We start from the raw sequence: 21,504 nt of genomic DNA on the forward strand, positions 1-21,504 counted from the left end.
CTGCCTTGGGCTATAGTTTATACATATAGTAAAATCATCAGTGTTTGTATACTGATATAGTAAGAACAATGTCCCTTACGGGTCCAGCCATTTCTTCACTCAGAGGTAAATGAACTCTTTGACGTCTACTACTACAAGATTTGTAAGGGAATTCCTCTCTCTCTTTCTCTCTCTATGAATATGACCTATCTTTTCATGAAATTCCATGTCAGGGGGCCCACGAGAAGGAAGAGTAATTAGTTCGTCTCATTAGGCGATCCGAGGTCCATTCTGGGCTCGGGCACCGTTTCAAAAATAACTTTCCATGCCTTGCAGTTTTCTCTGGGGTGGGTCATCAAGAACCCAGTTTTTCCAGAGGCCCCTGAATGTAAGCCTGTCAACTTATATTAAATGCTCACCGGTGTTTGGTTGTTCCTCTCGGAGTGGGGCCTGCATTAAGAACACAATCTCTCATTCACAACAGTCTAGGGTACAGTACAAGCTGTCACACATTTTTATCGATAGAATTTATATGAATGAATGAATGAAAAACTTTATTCTAAACATAACAAGTCAAAGAATAAAATAAAAAAAATAAGTGCAATATAGAAAACAAAAATAATATTCCCAAAGTATAAACAAAAAAACAAAAAAGAAAAACAAGCCACACTGGCTGCAAGTATAATTATTTTTTCTCTTCTTTTTTATTATTATTATTATTATTTTTAAACTTTTGTATGTTCAGAAAGGAGTAGGTTGAAGTAAAAAACTTATATAACCCTACCCCTTTATAGCTTAATTTCAGAGAAACAGAGAAACCAAGTACATTAAATAGTGTAATAGTGTAAGTCATTGTATATGCTCTATAATATATTCTATTCAATATATCATATTATGATCAATAAAAAATAATTTATATATTTCATATATTTCATATAATACATACATAATGGTATATTATATATATATATATATATATACATACAATCAATTAAGTACAATTATCTAAATGATAAGTCAGTGTTTTGTAACTCTTCCTCTCTATACCTCTTAAATATATAATTTCAACGAGGGGTTTATTTTGTGGTACTACACATCTTTTGTCTATAACAGTGGTTTTCCACCAGTGGTCCTTGAAGAGGTTCCAGGTGGTCCCCAGCTAAATGATATGGAAGAGGTTCCAGGTGGTCCCCAGCTAAATGATGGCAGAGTTGGCAACCAAATAGACCCTTATAGATCTTTAACTAGTAACATGAAAGCAAATGTACACATATTTCACGCTCTCAAGAGTTAAACATCACTTAATTTACAAGAAGTCTACACAATAGAGAAAGTAGAAGAATTTAATTGTCATTTTGATCAACGTTTGCCTGTTATCTCTTCTAATGGTACCCCATCAATACAGCATGGGGCAAAATCCGACAACAACAAAATATTCAAAGTTTTGGGTCTGAACGGCCAAATCTCATCAAATGGTGGTCTGTGGCTCAAATGCCAAATATATAATGGACCTTGATGTGAAAAGGGTAGAAATCCACTGGTCTATAATATAAACCTGTCTATGGATCATGACAACAACAGGAGGCACTGCTTTGAAGGAAGTCAAGGACTTCAAGTACCTAGGCTCATGGGTCAACTCAACCGAATTGGGAACTTGCATGGAGGGCCCTAAACGGCATGGTCAGTGTATGGAACTCCAACCTCCCCCGTCAAACCAAACTCAGCTTCTTCTACGCAACGGTAGAGTCTGTTCTCCTATACGGCGGTGAATGCTGGACCCTGAAGCCAACCCTGCCAAAAGTCTCTCGATGGGTGCTACACCAGAATGCTGCGTGCAGCACTCTGGTGTATAGAGCACACATGTTACCAACAGTCTAGTCACTCTAGTCCCTCCCTAACATTTTTGTCTAGTTTTTATTTGTTGACAAAATTGTCAATATATTTAGTCTTAGTTTTAGTCTTCATAGCTTAGTTTTAATTTAGTTTCCATTTTGTTTAGATCTGCTATTTTTCCTTTTTTTATAATGTTTGAGGCTATGGCCAGCTTTGTGTGTTTGTACCAAAGATTTGATGGGCTGAGCACGGAATGTGGTGTATGATGATGTATGACGATAAAAGCGCCTCTCACTTCACACAAGTGTGATATATATATTTTTTCACCTATAACGGCATGCTAAAGGGACGCCAGGTTGAAAGCGTTCTTATCATCTTACAACATCGAGGAGGGAATTCGGTATAGCTTGGAGCAGCTATAATTACTTTATTCAATGGTCATCTAATCTAAGGAATTAGATGATGTAATGATGATGTAAAACAAACGGTGTCCAAAACAAACATTAAATTCTCTTTATTGTTAATGGGATTTAATGTTTGTGTTAGGGACAAAACAAACATTAATTTCTCTTCATTGTCAATGGAGTTTTTAAAACAAACTAAACAACAAACTAAAAACGCCCCTCAAAAAACAATCTTTGTTTCTGGTGTGAAAGACAAGGTCATATTAACAGATCGGATTGTGAAATAGGTTTGTGCCATGAAGCATCTTTGAATGAGTGGGTGTGTGTTTGTGTGTATAGCGCTCATTCTGCCTAGTTCAAGGCTGTTTGTCACTTTTATCTCTTTAGGTGCGCTTTATCTCTGGGTTGTGTGTAATGGTATCTTATTATTATGGTGAACTGTGTTATGGCTCTGCCAGCCTACGTTTGAAACTTTGAACTTGAGATCATGTGCAGGTCCTAAATCTTACACAGTAGGGGTGTCAAACCTTTTCAGGTGAGGGCATTAATGGCCTTATTAATGCATTTACTGCCCATTTGTTGGTATTTTTATGATTTCCTATGACTTCTCAGCCAGAGTATAGCCTAGTAGGCTATTAAAGTAGACTTGAAAATAAATAAATAAATAAAAACACCAAGGATGACGCAACAATTAGAATTAGAATTAGAATAGGCTAATTGGCAGTTGGAGCCAAACATCTGCAAGTCATAGGCAAGTCATTGTCAAGTCATTCTGTGTGTGTGTGCGCGTGTGTGTGTGTGTGTGTGTGTGTGTGTGTGTGTGTGTGTGTGTGTGTGTGTGTGTGTGTGTGTGTGAGGAGTGTGTCAGGAGGAGTACACGTGTGCAAACTAGTCTCTTTCTCTCCCCGACCCCTCCCTCTCTCTCTCTCCCTCTTTAGGAATATACCTCGCTCCCTCTTCCTCGCTGCAAGGGTTAAACCAATACATCCATCATGGGGGTTAAACTCGTAGTAAAAGTTAAAAGCGCCCCCCCCCCCGGAAGCCCCTCCCCTCATTGTAAAGCCATGTATCTCAGGAATCACACCACTCCAAATCCCGCCTTCCCCTAGCGGGGCCCCTCCCACCCTGGACCACATTGAAATGGGTCTGATGTTGTTGCCAAACATTACAGTGTGAGTAGTGCGTGGGGCCAGCATCCTTCCATACAGCCTCCTCAGCCAAGCCAGGGAGCATCCAACAGCCAGGCGGACCTCAGACCAGCTTCAGGACACCGGACCTCCTGAACACCCCAAAACAGCACAGTCTGTAGTCAGTAGAGCAAGCAAACAGAACAGGCACACCATCACCATCATCACCCACATCAGAGTTGCACTCTTATTTATTTGGCCATAGAAGGGAAGGGGCTCTGGGACTGAGAGAGCGTGTGTTGATGTTATCAACTCGGTTGAAAGATATGGACCGACTGCTCTACGTGTCACTGGCTTTTCTCATCTGTCACATTGTCCAAACAAGTAAGCTATATTTAATGTACTGCCTTTGATTTGCAGGATATATTATTTATCATTCCGTTTGAGAGCTATATTTTATGTACTGCCTTTGATTTGCAACATATATTATCATTCAGTTTGAAAGCTATATTTTATGTACTGCCTTTGATTTGCAGCTTATATTATCATTCATTTTAATTAATTTATCTGTTAAACTGCGTGGGTGTTGAATTACTTATTTATTGAACTATTAATATTTTATAGGTTAATAAATCCTTTTCTATTTCCTTTATAGCCTACATTTAGTTAATTAATAGCCAATTATTATCTGTTTATGGGTTTACTCCTCTGACGGCATGATGGGGGAGGGGCAATATTTTTCAAAATGTAGGTCAATTTTTTTCCCTGCCGTGTCCTGAAAAGACTCGAGGGCACGAGAGGGGCTGGATTGTAAATCATATTTTGTCAGAAGCTCAGAAAACATCAAAATAGTGTATATTACCATCACTCGTAGCTTTTATTTCTCAGTAGGCTATACATGAAACGTTTTATAAATGTATTCATATATCTTTTGCTTTGTATTGTATTTTGCCGGCATTCGTAAAGAATCGACCACGCTTTATGCTTCTCATTGGTTGGTACTCAAATTACTAGAGGTTCAGTGGCCAATGAAGTTTGACTCGGTATGTGACCACTGTATGATTCATATTCCATCGGGTGTAGCAGCCTGCCAATGCCTACAATGTAAAAATGTATTAAGCAACTGCAACTTTCTTTTTTGGGGGCAAATGATACAGTCTTGCGTGCCTATAGCTAAAGCTGCAGTTGTCAAAAACCTGCAGTTGTCAAACGAGGGTTTCTGTAAATCCGGTTGTTGAATGCAGGGAGGGGGCGATGTTTCCATTGTTATTATTTATGATGTGAGAAAGTATGCTATTTATTTACAAACACACCATTGAGTTTGAGTAACATAACAATTTAAACGTTTTGAATAATTAGATAATCTGTAATTGTTAGCTCTTACAGGTGCACACAAATAGCCTAGTCTTACCCCCCTCCATTAGGATTATAATTGTCATGGTGGTGCTCACATGATGCAATATCCAGCCTGTTTCAAGTGCTGCATGGCTTATCATGGTTATTCTCAATCAGTTTAATTTCAAGGATCCCCAGTTTGATTGTGCATTACTGTAGGTACGGACCCCCATTTGATTCCATTCCTGGGAACCCGATCTAGTGGATCTACACTGTTCACTTAACCCTGAGAGTGTACAAATATAACTGAATGGACCCCTTAGGGCTTAGGCCCTTACGATCCAATTGGTTCCTATCAATCATTTAGCTGGTGACCCCCTCCCCCTGAATGGAACCCCCTCATAGACTCCTGTAGCCGGTCCCCGGAACCCACGTTGGGAACCACACACCACCCCTTATGTCCTGCAGGGCTCTTTACTAGTGTCTTTTCAGTTTTCAGTTATTGTGGGGAAAGCTTTTGCAGAAAATAGCCGATCGACAAGCTCACAATGTGATTGATTGATTGATTGATTGATTGAAGAATGTATACAGTTTGGAGAATTACAGTACATTACAAGCACAACTCAATACAAAGACTGTTAACTGTGGACGATACTAAAGCATTACACTTGTTTACAATAGGGTCCACCCTTTTCAATTCATCAGAACATTTACAACCTGTAACTTGCATATCAGTCGATACTGAGTACCGTTGCAACAATAAAATCTATAGGAATAAATAACAATCTCATTAATAATGTAAAAGTTCAGCCACAAGTTAGTAAAATAATAATGTAAATAGTATAGTAAGAGTATAAACAAGTAGTGTAACATCAACTGAAGCATTTAAAATACAAAATAATTGTATAGGCTACTGTAAATGAAACCATGTGATGAATTACATCATGTCAGAATGGTATATAGACTATATTAGACTGACATACTCGCTGATACCGATACAAGTTTTGGCGCTTTTTTCTTCGAATACTGCAGGTTTTGGTCTTTTGGAAGTGGAACAACATTCAAAGGTCTTGCCTCACGTTTTTGTGGCGCCCCAAAAACACGACGACCCCCAAATCACTGAAATGGACCGTGATTCCCTCACACCCACCTTCCTTGACATATATTTGTCTCGAGGCAACATTCCAAACTATTGGTTTTCCTAGAATCACGTTTTGGGCTCGACTAGTGTGTTGGGAAAAGACAGAGAGAGAGGGCGCATGGTGGGACGTGTTGGAACTGGTTCAGTTTCACAACAGAACCCTGTGTTGTTGTGGTTTGAGGACAGCAGCACCAGTCAGTGTTGGCTCAGTTCTGCCGTCCATTCTCTATCCCCCCACATTGTCTATTGTTTTATCAGGACACCCGCACATATTGAGCCTTTCTCCAGAATGAAGGCTTTTTATTATTTACGGCATGGCATGGGCCGAGTATAGTGGAAAAAGATGAATCTGTTCAAATGAAACCGTTAATCGCTTAAACAACTAAAGGCTCTGTACTTGGTCTGCTCTTTTTTGCCCTCTAGTTTACACCAAATCTCTTTGGCTAAAATAGTAGATCTACAAGCATTGGGAGTTTGTAGATTTATTATTTTGGCCAATTGTTCCCCCCAGAACAGGGATCCTATAGGCTTCAAGTGTCTGCGGCGGCACAGTGTATACTGCAGAAAGTGACTCTTAAGCAGCCTCTTAATCTGTGTTAATCTCCATCTGGTTAAACATGTGATGCCCAGCTTTAAGTCCCATATGTCCGCAGTTCAAGCAAGGAGACCTAATTAAAGTTGTGAAGCCAAATGGCTTATCAGATTGTAGGAGATTATAGTTTCCTCTCAGGGTATAAACCTGACATAAGAATGATAGCAGATCGATTAGGTACACCAGACATCAGAGACAGCATGCACTGCAAGCATGTCACAGTTCCCTCCTGTCAATAACCCTGTCATCTTGTGGGCCTGTTTTGAACTTCTGGACTTTAAGCCCCAAAAAATAAATAAATAATTGAATTTACATTTGGAACGATGAGTCATCACTTTCTTTAAAGAGCCCATGTATTAAGACAAGAGCTGGATAGTGTATAATCTTTAAGTTTTAAAGCTGTATACCAAGGAAGGAATATTTTGCCTATCTTTAGCAAAGATAGCATGCAGAGTCAGGTGGTGTCTGTGTTTAACCCTATGTTGTATTTTGTTGTCCCACAAGGGAATCCTAGACCAGATTCAAAGTGACTCGTGAGGTTCTTGGTGGCTATCTTTATGAATTACAGTCAGAATTGTTTTAATAGGTTTTAATAGGTTTGTTTTAATAGTATGTTTGCACATGCAGTATCCATACAGTATTCATGCAGTAAAGACAGGACAACGCTATTGCTATGAAGGTGATAAGGTACAGGAACCACATGGAGCCATAAATCCATGGTGTTTACAAATATAACCGGATTTGTAGCAATAAAGATTGTTAGTAATTTCAGTCATATCAGTCTGTATCAGGCCAAGAACCATTTGTGATTTAAACCTCATGCTTCTGGAATATTTTGCCTGGTGAGGATTTCAGCTTGACATTACAACACTGTGGGGGAAAAAAAGAAAAGAAAAAGCACCCTCGCTACTGTGGTCACCAGGCATTAACGTGCAGAACAAGCTAGAACCAATCACACTGCTGTTGGAGTGATTCTTTGACCCCTCCCGCTGATCTCCGACAGGAACAGGTGTCCATCCAGGGTTTCAAGGCCTGAGGGGGGCAGGTTAAGAAATCCCAAGGGCCCAGGCTTCCTCTCGTTAGAGTGCTCTCTCTGGCCAGGGGCTCTGATGTACAGTATCTTAATTGGTTCTTTCTTGCAGCTGGGATCCATTAGAGCCGGGCTGGGGGCTGCAGAGACGAACCAACCTCTGAGAGGCGTAGAATGTCTTTGTTCACTGAATCTGAATGAGCTCAATTCAGACTCAGTATGTGTTTGCTGACATGGAACCACAACAGTGTCAAAAGAAATATGCATTGTTGTACTTGTAAGACCTGTCGAGTCTTGAAGATGAGTCGTTACTAATCTCTCTTTACAAAGCTGTAGTGTCTTGAACTTGCCAGTAGGATGTATATGTCTGTATGGTGTGTGACTGTACAGAAGGGTCTTGTCAGAAGGTCATACATCAACAGCACTTATATTGTACCTCAACCCATCCCCCTGCTCCCATGGTAGCAGGTTATCATCATGTATACCACGGCCCACTGCACAGGCCCTCCCTCCCCCCACTCACTATGAAATACGGTTCAAAACACAACCGTGGCCAATAGTAACCTCTTACTTGAAGCAGTACCTTTTTTTACATGGGACATTCCAGGTCACCGAGGAAAGATATTTGAGAACCGCCAGCTCGGCAGTTGTTCTCAAATACAACAACTGCCAGATGTCGTATGATAGAACCATCGCCAGCATATTCTATTTCAGAACCCGCTTCTATAAACAATTTATTCCTCGAGGGCTACTCTCGCTTTCCAAGCTAATTTCTCTTCACGTGCAGTCGTCAGACTCACGTCAGTTTGCTTATGTTGACTAACCCTGATAGATGATGGCTGAAAACAGCTGCACGTTTGGCTCAACCTGTGCCTTTTTTGTCACAGGCGGACTGACAACGTGTGGGAGCAGCCAGTTCCAGTGCGGCAATGGGAAATGCATCACAAGCCGATGGGTGTGTGATGGAGCAGACGACTGCGGAGACGGCACTGATGAGGTTTCTCAGACCTGCTGTGAGTGTCACATTGCACAGTGCACCATGTGTGTCATATGGGCAGATCCTTCACCTGTTTAATAAGCAGTAACAGCAGGAGGACAGAGATTCTCAGCCTTTTGAGTTTGAAGGTCCCCCGTTTTGATATGCATTATTAGGCAAAGGACCCCCATTTGATACCCTTTGGGACCCCAGATCCTCAGTATTAATTTTGTACACTCATGAATAAACTGAGGATTACAGGGAACCCTCTGTTTTGGTTTTGATGTTCTTTTTTGTTTGTTTTGTCTCCAGTGGACAAAACATGCAGACCAACAGAGTTCAGCTGCGGCGGGAGTCTAAACCAGTGTGTGCCGAACACCTGGCACTGTGATGGAAAGGCAGACTGTGAAAATGGATCTGATGAGGAGGACTGTGGTGAGTTGGACTAGTGTTGAGGTCTCACTGTGGCCATACTTATCCCTTCATTATTTACTCCTCAAACGTCTCCTCTTTATTATGGTTTTGCATAATTCCTCAGTCCTATAACCTACGCTAACGTAACCTACCGTAATCTAATCTATACCCTATTCTAACCTAACATACGCTACTGTATGCTACAATATCCTAGCCTAAATTAAAATAATATAATCTACCCTAACCTACCATAATTTAATCTAACCTTCCGTAATCTAACCTAGTATTTATAGAATACTTAATCTAATCTAACTATTAGATTATGTATTCTATAAATTATCTATTGTATTGTCTGTTTTTATTTTTGAAATTTTGTGTGGACCCCACCCCAGGAAGACTAGCAACCACTTTGTGGAAGCTAGTAATGGGGATCCAAATCAAGAATCTAAACTAACTATAACGATTTTCCTCCTCTTCCCTCCATCCGGTCCTTGTGTTCTTTCCCGCTGGTACAGCCCCCAAAGAGTGCACAAGCACAGAGTTCCGCTGCGCAAGCGGACAGTGTGTGTCGACAACGTTTGTGTGTGACGACGAGGCGGATTGCGACGATGGCAGCGACGAGGCCAGCTGTCCGCCCAGCACCTGTAGTACCTCTGCCTTCCAGTGCAACAACACTGTGTGTGTTCCCCGTCTCTGGGCCTGTGACGGAGATGCCGACTGCTCTGACGGCTCAGACGAATGGCCAGAGAACTGCGGTGCCAAGAAACCCACCAGCGCCGCCACTCATCACTGCTCTCCCCTGGAGTTCCACTGCCGCAGCGGGGAGTGCATTCACAGCAGCTGGAGGTGTGATGGAGGGGCCGACTGCCTGGATCGATCGGACGAGGCCGACTGTAGTAAGTGGACACCCCATTACTATTATTGCCTTATTATTATATTATATTATTTTTCATGTTTGGTCTTAACTGTTCTACAAATAAAGGTATCCGCTAAAATGTTTTATGTTGACCTTGAGCTGTGTCACTTTGTCCATTGTTGTAAACCATATCGTTGTCTTATTCTCTCTCTCTCTCTCTCTCTCTCTCTCTCTGTGTCTCTCTCTGTGTCTCTGTCTGTCTGTCTGTCTGTAGCTCGCCCCACCTGTCGTCCAGATGAGTTTGAGTGTGATGATGGCACCTGCATTCCCGGCAACCGGCAGTGCAACCATCAGTATGACTGTAGGGACAGGAGTGATGAGACAGGCTGTGTTAACGGTATGCCATACCATCTGTTTTTGGAATACATCACATCTGTATTCGTATTTAGTGTCATGAATTCATTGTTGCCCTGTCTTCTCCACAGCGACACATTGCGAGGGTCCAACCAGGTTCAAGTGCCGCAGTGGGGAGTGTATCACCATAGAGAGAGTCTGTGACAGAAAGCGCGACTGCAGGGATTGGTCAGATGAGCCTCTCAGAGAATGTGGTGAGAGGCGAGATTTAAATGACTCAGCTAATTGCTAGCTTCATGTGTCTAATGAGGGTGTAGAATGCTAGTCGCTGACTGACCTGACCTGAGGATCATTTTGGTTCTTTGTGTGCTGCAGGTTCCAACGAGTGCCTGTACAACAATGGCGGCTGCTCCCACGTCTGCAACGACCTGAAGATCGGCTTTGAGTGCAGGTGTCCGGACGGTTACCGCCTAGTTGATAACAAGCGCTGTGAAGGTACAACACCACAGACAAGAATGAACACTTTATTTTCTTTCTTTTTTCCACACAAAACAAAAGAAAAAAGAAATACTGCATTTTTCATATATTACAGATTAACACAATCTATAAATTCAATATTTGAATTCCTCATACATTGGCAATGGGCTGGAGGAAGAGATCCCACTTTTCGTAAAACTTATCTTCTTGTAGTCTGAGTATGAATGTTAGTTTTATCATGACATATTTCCCCATTATGAATCAATACTTTCAACCTGATGTCCCTATTTTGGTTTATTATAGGAAAAGAATCTTCCAAACCTTTCCAGAATTTTCTAAATTTGTTTTTTTAACACATATTTATATATATACAGTTTTGTACTGCATCATACGATGCAGTACAAAATATGGCTTTATTGGTTTATCTATTTGTGTCAGCCCAAGGTACATGAAGTCACTTGTTAAGTAAACAATACTTCATGTCCATGCCAGCGTGACGATCATGCCAATGTGAACTTCAAACATTTACAATCAATTTATTCAGTGGCGCAAACCCCTGTGCTGGCAACAGTAGGGTGGGTGAAAGGGAGTGTGTCTGCTGCTGACAAATGTCAATGTTGATGACTCAACACTGTTCCCACTCTCAGTGATGATGGTTGATGCCGGTCAAAAAACAGACTATATATTTCTACTGTTCATCCTTTGCAGATATTGATGAGTGTGAAAACCCGGACATCTGCACCCAGATCTGTGTCAACCAGATAGGTGGCTACAAATGCGAGTGTCAGGAGGGTTACCAAGTTGACCCAGCAACCAAAACCTGCAAGGCCATTGGTAAATTTAATCTTTTGGAGTTTGCTGTAGTTTATTTAACATTATTTCAGTTTATTTAATTATATTTCCATTATTTTCCCACTATTAGATAAGTATTTGCCAGCTTAAAACAAACACTCATGCTCTTGTTTGATTTGGTAGGAACCATAGCCTACCTGTTCTTCACCAATCGTCATGAGGTTAGAAAGATGACTTTGGACAGAAGTGAGTACACACGAGTCATCCCCCGTCTGAAGAACGTGGTGGCTCTGGACATGAACATGGCAGGCAAGGAGATTTACTGGTCGGATATCTCCCAAAAGAAGATCTACAAGTGAGCAGGAACCTCTTCTTTTTACTCCCTATACTGCTGAATGGGCCCATTTAATTTGTTCAACACCAACATGAAAAAGATCTTTCTCAGTTCCAATTCCTCAACTTTTCTTTTTCCATCTTCCCTGATGAATCCAGAGCTCCCATGGACACGGCTGCAGACCCCACCCAGCACCACGTGGTGATTGACAGTGACATTGACGCTCCCGAGGGCATTGCCTACGACTGGATCCATGGAAACCTGTATTGGACGGACAGCATCCGCAGCACCATCTCAGTGGCCACTGCTGACGGAAGCCGCCGCAAAACCATCTTCCACCAGGGCTTGGCTAAGCCTCGCGCAATAGTGGTTGATCCCCACAGCAAGTAATACCAATAGCCTATACTTTCCACTCTTAACTGTTTCAGTGACGAAATCATACAGTATACTATATAAATCACACTCGTAGTATTGTCTGTCTTTCTGTCCCATCATTTGTTACAGCACATATTATGATATGATATGATATGATATGATATATTTTCCTCTGTGTTCATATAGCTTCATGTACTGGACAGACTGGGGAACTCCAGCCAAGATTGAGAAGTCAGGGCTCAACGGAGGAGACCGCTCTGCATTGGTCACCGACAACATTGTGTGGCCTAATGGAATTACACTTGGTAAGCGCCAACAGCTGACTTCTCATTGTCCGTGTGCACGTTGGAATTCAAGTTTCAATGTTGCCCATTATTTTGCGTGTCTTAAGTACCAGGTCTTATTCCCTAACTTGAGTAAACTAAAGACCTGGAGGCGTGATCAATGCCATTTGGCTATTCTGAGTGGCCAAAGAGCATTGATCACGCCTCCAGGTCTTTAGTTTACTCAAGTTAGGGAATAAGACCTGGTACTTAAGACACGCAAAATACAGCCATTTAGTGTTTTGCTTGTCTAGTCTAACCTGTTGTTATCCCCCCCCCCCCCTTCCTTCTCCCCTAGACCTGCTTAACCACCGGCTGTACTGGGTGGACTCCAAGCTCCACACCCTTTCCAGTATCGATGTGCATAACGGAGGGCGTCGTACGCTCATCATAGATGAGAACAAGCTGGCCCATCCTTTGGGCATCACTGTTTTTGAGGTAAGATCATCCAGTCCACTCACAATTGGCTCTGTGCAGAGCTGGAGGGACCCCTTTTGTTGTTAGCATTATGTTATGCTTTAGCTATTGAAAAATAGCAGATCTACAAGCTCATAGCGCGCCACCGAGTGGCGCGCTACGAGCTTGTAGGTCTGCTATTTTTGAAAAATCAAAGAAACACTGACACCGCAGCAGATTTAAACCGTAAACAGTCGTGCAAGTTACCAGTTGAAATCTGCTGCCGTGTCAGTCAGGCAGAGCTATGAAAATCTGATACCCAAGATGGGTTATGAGTTATGACACCTTTGGGAAACCTTTTGTGTACCTATGTGCCCTCAGCCCTATGTTGCCTCAACTATCCCTAGTGAAAGAGACAGAGAGTGAGAGAGTAAGAAAGTAGGGGAATAAGTGTCTATGGAAAAGGAAGGAGGGTCAGAAGGTGACAAAGAGAACGGGAGGAGGTAATGTGGAGCAGACCGTGACAAATACCGCTGTACCATAAACCGTTTACTGCAGCTATAAACGGACTAATAGCGATGCATAACTTAACAAGTTTCAACGTTGCGTCCCTAGCTTGCGCATGCCATTATTGTAGGTGACAATTTTCGAATTCTCCAAAAGAGTGAAAATAGAAGATCTACTGTACAAGCTCACATGTTTTGATGCTATGTGTTGTGAGCTTGTAGATCTGCTCATTTTTCTACTTTCAAAATATGTTCTTAAGGCTTAAAGGAATAGTTCACCCCCAAAATGACCTTTTTTCTATTGAATACTCACTGCACAATGGAGCCTTGAATTCATGGATAAATAGTCTCTTTGATTACTCTTTAAAAGTCTTCATGGGTTGTGTAATTGATAGAAAATAAGTAATTTTTGGGTGAACTTTAAATGGTTAAAAAAGGGATTCTATGAGGCGCCTGCTGGCCAAGTGGTCCAGGCGCATGCCACATATAGGCTTTGACCTGACAGCGCATTGCGTGTTCAAGTCCCGTTCATGACACCCTTTGCTGCATGTCTCTCCCCTTCTCTCTCTCCCTCTTTCCTGTCCATCTTCACTTGATGCTATCAATAAAGGCAGAAGAAAATGGGATTCTAAGCTCATTTTATTTCACTTAATGCATTGCGATCAGTACCTTTTATGTACCTTTTACCTTTTATGAATTCTTAACAACGTACCTTGCTGTCCTGCATTCGTCTAGGAAAGAGTGTTTTGGACAGACGTCAGCAACAATGCCATCCTGAGTGCCAACAGGATAACCGGGGGTGACATCAGAGCCTTGGTTGAGCACCTGTCATCTCCAGAGGACATTGTTCTGTACCACAACCTCAAGCAGCCTGCTGGTAAGCACACTTTTCTGGGCTTCAAACCTCTTGTCACGATGTGGTTCTGGAGATGTAGGACTCAGGTGCAGAACGAACCACAGGAAGGCAGGCAGATGGCAGATGAAGTTCAAATGATATTTATTATTAATAATAATAATAAAACTTTATTTGTATAGCACCTTTCATGACATGAAATGCAGCTCAAAGTGCTTTACAGAACAATGGAGAATAAAAGAAAAGCAAGGCAACGACATTAAAAAACAAGCAGTAATGCAATACAGTGAGGACATGAATAACAAAAAATAAAAAATAAAATATCAATTAAAAGCAATGTTGTAGAAGTGGGTCTTGAGCTGAGCTTTAAAAATGTCTACAGAGGCTGCCTGACGAAGGTACAGTGGGAGCTTGTTCCATGCCGACGGCCCGTAGAAGCAAAAAGCTGCTTCCCCGTATTTTTTAGTTGCCATTTTTTTAGGCAAAGCGAGCAGGCCAGCAGTGGAAGACCTTAGGGGGGCGGTTTGGGACATATTTAGGCAGGCAGTCATGTAGGTAGGAAGGTGCGAGACCATTGAGAGCTTTATAGACAAGTAAAATAATTTTTAAATCAATCCTAAAAACAACCGGAAGCCAGTGCAGTGATGCCAAAACTGGAGTAATATTTTCTCTCATCTTAGTTCTAGTTAAAACTCTGGCTGCTGCATTTTGGACAAGTTGTAATCTGTCAGTTGTTTTCTTAGGCAGTCCTGAAAAAGGTGCATTGCAGTAATCAAGCCGAGAAAAAACAAAGGCGTGGATTAGCGTTTTTGCATCGTCCAAGGACAAATAGGCTCTGATTCGTGCAATATTTCTAAGGTGAAAAAAGGCAATCTAGGTAACATGATTAATGTGTGAATTAAAATTCAATTCAGAATCAATAATAACCCCCAGGTTCTTTACTGTACTGCTACTTTCTAGTCAGGTTGCCAAGTCTGCTTATTATTGATTCTTTCTGCTCACTAGAACCGATTATGAGAACTTCTGTCTTATCCTCATTTAGCTTGAGAAAGTTCTCACTCATCCTACATTTGATGCTAGACCGACAAGTCAATTGGCTAACACAGGACATACACGGACGGGCTTTACACACCATAACATAAACTATAAACTGTGAACACTGAATACACAGAGGCTTAAATAGACACAAAGACTAACTAGACACAGGTGCAACATAACTACAAACAACACATGATTGGCTGACACTAAACAGGACACAGGTGAAATACAATTACAAAGCAGACTGGTGAGACAAGGCAGGAGACACAAAACAAGGCAGACAGGAAATCACAGAACACTACTACAAAATAAGGTACAGAACACAAATACAAGTAATAAGTCCTAAAACACAAACAAAGTCCAAGGGCAGAGGAGCGTACCGTGACACCTCTCATAATTTCCATCAGGCTGCAAGGCTCTGTCTTTCTTGCCTGTGTATGTTTTCAATTGTTTTCAATGGGAGTGTGACAAGGTGCTGTGCACCTTTGACGTTTTCATCTGGTCATCAATAGTCAAATATTCCACTTGGGTTGGGTAGAATGCTGCGCTCATCACTGTCACTTTTTATTCAGCCATCCAATCACATTGCAGGAGAGGCAGGACAAACACCACAATGACCGGCTGTAAATGAAATGTTACTGGAAATGTTTCCTATTTCACTATTTATTTATTTATTTGAATATTAAACATATTATTTGTATTGTATTTTTCACAAAAGCAAACCAGTACTGTATATTTACAATATTAAGCAAGTTGTGATACAGTGTCACTCAAGCCAGCAGCTGTGGACGGCAGGACAGCTGACAGGCAAATACAGACACTTGGTGCCTGTCTCTGGCAGCTTGTCTTGTCTGTAAATTCTGTGTAGCCTACCTCTGCATATTGCAATGGTCATCCATTTGTAACTGTGCTGTATCTAGTATAAATCCTATGCTCTATCCATCTATAGCCTCTCTGCAAAAGCATGGAAGTGTGTATATCAAATATTATCCTGTCCATTGCAGGAAGGGATGTGTGCAGGGCGGCCAATGGTGGCTGTGAGTTCCTGTGTCTACCAGCTCCTCAAGTAGGCAGACATTCCCCAAGATACACTTGTGCATGTGCTGATAACATGATGCTAGCCAGAGATATGAGACGATGTGTACCAGGTAAGTCAATTGACTTAATCGAAGAATTAACTAAAACAAATTGTATTAAGGCTAATTCATACTTTTCCATTCAACATAAACACGTCATCTTTGATGAACGACACACAGGGTCATAATAGTTGCATTATTAGCACCAAACAACACACACATTTGTTTTGACTCATTCTTCTTCATGTTCCAGCTGTACCAACCCAGGTTTCTACTGTGACCACCACAATGCAGCCACTACCGGTGCCAGATAGGACTACACCCAAGCTCCTGGTCCCCACCACCACCAGGGCACCTGTAATAATCCCCAGCACCAGCACCGCCAAGGCTGCGCCACACTCCACCCCCAAGACTGTGGTGAAAACCACTGCAGCATCACCTGTAGCCAGGACAACCGCCCAGCAACCAGTGAAGCCTTGGGTCTCTCAGACCACTAAAGCAGCCCAGACGACTGCAAAGGCTCCCGTCAACTCGCATGGTAATTGTTTTTTGTTATGTTCGTACTGACTGTGTCATGGAATGTGCTATGTTACTTTTGTGTTACGCTTGTGTTTCTTCACAAACACCTTCAAAGCACTGTTAGCACAGTATATGAGGCGTAATATTAAATGGAAGAGGGTAGGCTAAATGCAATAGAGACAATAATGCTATTGGTATTAAAAAGATAATTAAATTGCTAACGGTAGACAGCATTGCCATTGGTGTAGAAGTTATTAGCTTGAAAACATTTTGGAAGCTAACTATAAATTTCCCAAAAAGCATTAAATGGATTTTTGAGTAGTTTGTTGTTTCAAAATCCATCATTTGTGTTCATGTATTGGAACATGGTCTGCAAGTGTAATGTATTGTTGTATTTCTCTCCTCGCCAGGTGTACCTCATGTGGTCGATGCCATACTCGAGAGAGTCGAGCCTGCTCCTACCACCCCAACAGCCCTATATATTGTATTACCTTTAGGTTAGTAGCTTTAGCATCTCATACGCTTCTCATCTCTGAACACATTAAATACTGATGAATCAATACAAGAGAAACGCACAATAAATAAGTAAAGTATAACAATTTTCCTCTCCCGCTGGCATTCAGTGATACTGTGCATGGTGGCATTCGGTGCTGTGCTCATATGGAGGAACTACAGGCTGAAGAACACCAACACCATCCACTTTGACAACCCTGTGTACCAGAAGACCACCGAGGACCAGGTGCACATCTGCAGGAGCCACAGTCCAGACGGGTACACCTACCCAGCGGTAGGTTTGGTCTTGTTTGGTCAGACTGACCCAGGGTCAGTCTGAGGTTATATAACCCATTACCTGAGGCCAATTCTACAAATGCCTTCTAAAAGGTACAAGCCGCACTGAGAGCTTGTACCTGGGCTATTTTTGAGTAGCCAACGCAAAGAAAAGGAAAATAAATGTGTATTCATATAGCACATTATAGCACAAGGCAATTCAGTGTGCTTTACATTAAACATTAAGCAAAGGAAACACATAATTGATAGTACAATTTAATTCAGTAAAAAGGAAGCCAAAGAAAATAAGTTAAACACTGAGAGATACTTAATAGGAAACAAACATCTGTTCAGGACACAACATAATTTAAAAGGACATCGTTTAATGGTTGGCTTTCACTTTTGCTACAGTACTGTAAACTGTAGTAGATCACAGTTAACGATTAAAGTGTCATTCTTTTTTGTTTTGGTCCAAATGATGTGACCCAACGAGCACATGCAAGGTTGAGGCATAGTAGTTACCTTATTTGGTTTTATTAGTGGGATCACTCACATTCCTGTGTATACTGTATATGCCAGGTTAGCCACGCCACAGATTTTCAGCACTTCATGTACATGTAATTGGTCTTCACTAATGCTCATTATGATATGGTACCATTTAGTAGCAGAAATAGTACCATTTTATCATGAGCATTATTTAGGACCAGTTATATGAAGAAGAAGTCGAAAATGGGTAAAGTCGTCCTATAACCTTGACATTTATGGAGAGATGAATGGCGTTCTAGTGCTCAGCATGATGAGATTTTCTCCTCTTTCTCTCTCTCTCTCTCTTTCTGAATTATTCTCAGATAGCATCAGACGATCAGCAAAAACCTCTTCGCTGATGAACATTTCCTCTACTCTAGTGTGTCCTTTATTTTTGTCTCTTGACTCATCTCTAATCTGCTATCTCTAATCTAACACTTTCCCATTCTAGCCTAATCTAATCTCCCTACTGTAAACGTTAATAGTATTTAACCACACTCATTGCCACACATGACTCAAACATAACATGCTTTCTTGAATAGGATGGCCTTTCACCCTCACCCATGTTGTGTATTAACACATTTGTGTATTGTATTAGTGTATTACTGATCTAATTTACACCTTTTTTGTGTCCCATCAGAAACAAATTGTGAGTCTGGATGAGGAGGCCGACAACCCAGCCTTCGAGAACTGAAGACCACAGGAGTAACAGAGCCTTGATAATAAGCTATGTTGGACGTTGTTTTATTTAAATATTTGAAGGTTAAATATTTTTAACCTCACAGTCAGCCACAACAAAATTGAAGAAGAAACCAGTTATGGTTATATAATGCAAGCTCGAACCATGATATCCTCACAGACAAACAGGTGCTCTAACAAGCCAAACACCACGGCGAAGGAACGAAGGTTTTGCATATCCGTCGCACACAGTGTTCATCCACATCCACAGTGGACCAGCGTGAAATTTGGGGTGTTATCATTCCCAGCTAAACGCTACAGTACTCACCCGAGACTCTTTATCCAAACAATGATGCCTTATTGTAACAGAAGACTGTCCTTGTGTCAAAGCCACAACATGAAAGAACAGCATTGACTTGGAACAGAAGTGACCTCTATTCTCAACTTCCACCGTCATTTAATGCTACTAATGGAAGTTCTCTGTCAGCTCTCGGCACGTGGAGTTCAACAATGATCTGTTGTAAATCACTAGCATAGATGTTTATTTTGATGAAAAGTGAGTGATCCTTTGCTCAAGGAAAGTGATCATGCCTTGCACTATTTTCAAATAGATTATATTTTTGTGCTTTACAAAACTAAACAAAAACTTTAACTTGAGAGTTTGTCCCACAGCAAACACTACCGCTGAATATAGATGAATGGGATTGGTAATTATTGATTATAATTCATCATGTGTTGTTATAACCAGTCTGACCTCAGTAAAATGACAGAATGAAGACTAATTTAGCTTTTAACACCAGCTATTACCTCAGCCATGGAGCAGTGATGTTATCCAGTGGGACCTATAATGCCAGTATAGGTCCCACACAAGCACAAGCATGCATGTGCGTACACACACACACACACACACACACACTGTAACACACCTATCCATTGTTTATGTGCCTTGGTTATGGTTCGATTAATGACCTGTAAACTTGACCACCAAATGAGTTCAGTCACTGGGGCTCTAGCTAACTGGCCAAGCAGCCATCTGATAAATCTGTGGGCTCTTGCGGTACATTTCTGTCTAACTGGAGGTCTAGATACTAGAGATTAGTGTTGAAAATTCACCCCGTCTTTCTTTCTCCCCTTTTCCCTCATTGCCCAATAGTTTCCCCACTCTATGGATCACTTAAGAGAAATGGGAAACATTCCTCAGTGGAAAACTTTTCCACTGAGCAACATGGGCATTAAAATACATGTGAGGTGAAGCCATCTGATCCTATAATGAATAATGATCAATGGAGCCACGATGTACAGTGACTAATGTGCAACAGCACACAGGCTGCTGTGTATTCACGTTCTCCCATAGGACCTGCAGATTCATTTGCTTTTGTTCTCACTTGCATTCTTGGATGCCTGAAAGGCTTTCCTACACAGTTCTCACAAGATATCTAGGATTGTTTTGTATCTGTGACAAGTTTTTGTGCCTTTTTAACCACTTAATGTGTAGTACCCTAATGTTGGAATAGGGTGTTGAATGTTGAATTCCAAGGATTTGTATAAAATCGACATGCCTGTTTGTTTACAATTATATATACGTACAAAAAGTGTGTATATATAAATGCGTAAAGGGAAGTGACAGTGTTACAAGCATTCTTGTAATCAGATTAAACCTGACAGTAATACTGAGTGTTTCACACTGTAGCAGGGTTTTTCATGTCAGGGCTGACAAGAAATGCCCGAGAATAATTCACAAATAATCGTCCTTTTACATTGTCAACTAACAGTGCGGATAGAAAATGTGTAAATACATTGTTCATAAATGTAAATATTTGCTTTTGGGTCATAATGTTATTGTGTAGTTTGTATTTGCTGTACATAAATAAATGCTTCTATTTATTCTAGACTTCCTCAGCCTTCAGTTTTGTCTCGAAAACGATGGCTTCCATGTCAACGTTTTGCCAGAGGAGTGATCAAGTTCATAGCTGAATGGGTAGAGAGGCCACCTGGGAAAAAGAAGTTTCCCAGGTTCAAGCCCTGTCAATGTGTCAAGGTGTCCTTGAGCAAGACACAGTGAGGCAGGGCTGAACATTTTCCCTGTGGGATCAATATTTTGAACAGTCATGTAATAAAGTTAATTTGCCATTTAAAGATCAATCAAAAAATGTTTCTGTACAAGTGTGAAGTAAGTAAAGCTATATGTAAAATACATTCCCTATAGTTTTGTATTTCCAAACTGATTTGATTTATAAATAAACTGTTCTATTAAAGATACCTGTTTGAGTTGTCCTTCCCATCTTCTCCAACAATCGGTTTCATTTAAAATAACTATGTTATTACTAAAATAACATAGCATTCCATGTTGTACATTCCATATATTAAAACACACCATATTACATGAAATGTTATCTAGATTTATTTTTCATCTTTTCAGTGTTGTCTGACTATCATGCATGTAGTTAAGTCAAGTCACTAGTATCCTGTTTAAAACCTCTTAAACCCCAATCCCCCGCCGGCGGGGGCAGCGGCTGTCCACCTCATGAACAGTTCTCAGCGGGTAACTGGGGCTGGTCAAGGTCTCTGCAGATTCCAACTCCGATATTTTTGATTTTCCCTCCTGGAAAGAGAGGTTACTGTAGTGTATTTCAGCTTCTGTACATTTGGTATATGTCACATACAGTTAGTCAATAACTGGGTCAGTCATTTCCGCCCTGTGGAAATTTCCATGAGTGTGTGTGTGTGTGTGTGTGTGTGCCATGTGAGTGAAATGAACCCACCATGTTATTGTTTTGGAATGCACACATACTGTAGTCGTTAT

General features: G+C 41.2%; 1 protein-coding gene across 1 annotated transcript; it reads left to right on the plus strand.

The window, feature by feature from the left end:
* The first annotated feature begins 3,419 nt into the window (after positions 1-3,419).
* On the plus strand, positions 3,420-20,590 carry ldlra (low density lipoprotein receptor a). Its single transcript, XM_083779585.1, has 18 exons — positions 3,420-3,727; positions 8,329-8,454; positions 8,730-8,852; positions 9,347-9,727; positions 9,962-10,084; positions 10,173-10,295; positions 10,417-10,536; positions 11,227-11,352; positions 11,494-11,665; positions 11,803-12,030; positions 12,206-12,324; positions 12,641-12,780; positions 13,980-14,121; positions 16,140-16,283; positions 16,465-16,749; positions 17,141-17,227; positions 17,354-17,517; positions 18,664-20,590. The coding sequence occupies exons 1-18, from the start codon at positions 3,646-3,648 to the stop codon at positions 18,715-18,717; spliced, it is 2,739 nt and encodes a 912-aa protein (XP_083635711.1). The 5' UTR covers positions 3,420-3,645; the 3' UTR covers positions 18,718-20,590.
* Positions 20,591-21,504: the final 914 nt, after the last annotated feature.

This window comes from Protomyctophum parallelum (assembly GCF_964188405.1).
Source record: "Protomyctophum parallelum genome assembly, chromosome: 13".
Lineage (NCBI taxonomy): Eukaryota > Metazoa > Chordata > Actinopteri > Myctophiformes > Myctophidae > Protomyctophum > Protomyctophum parallelum.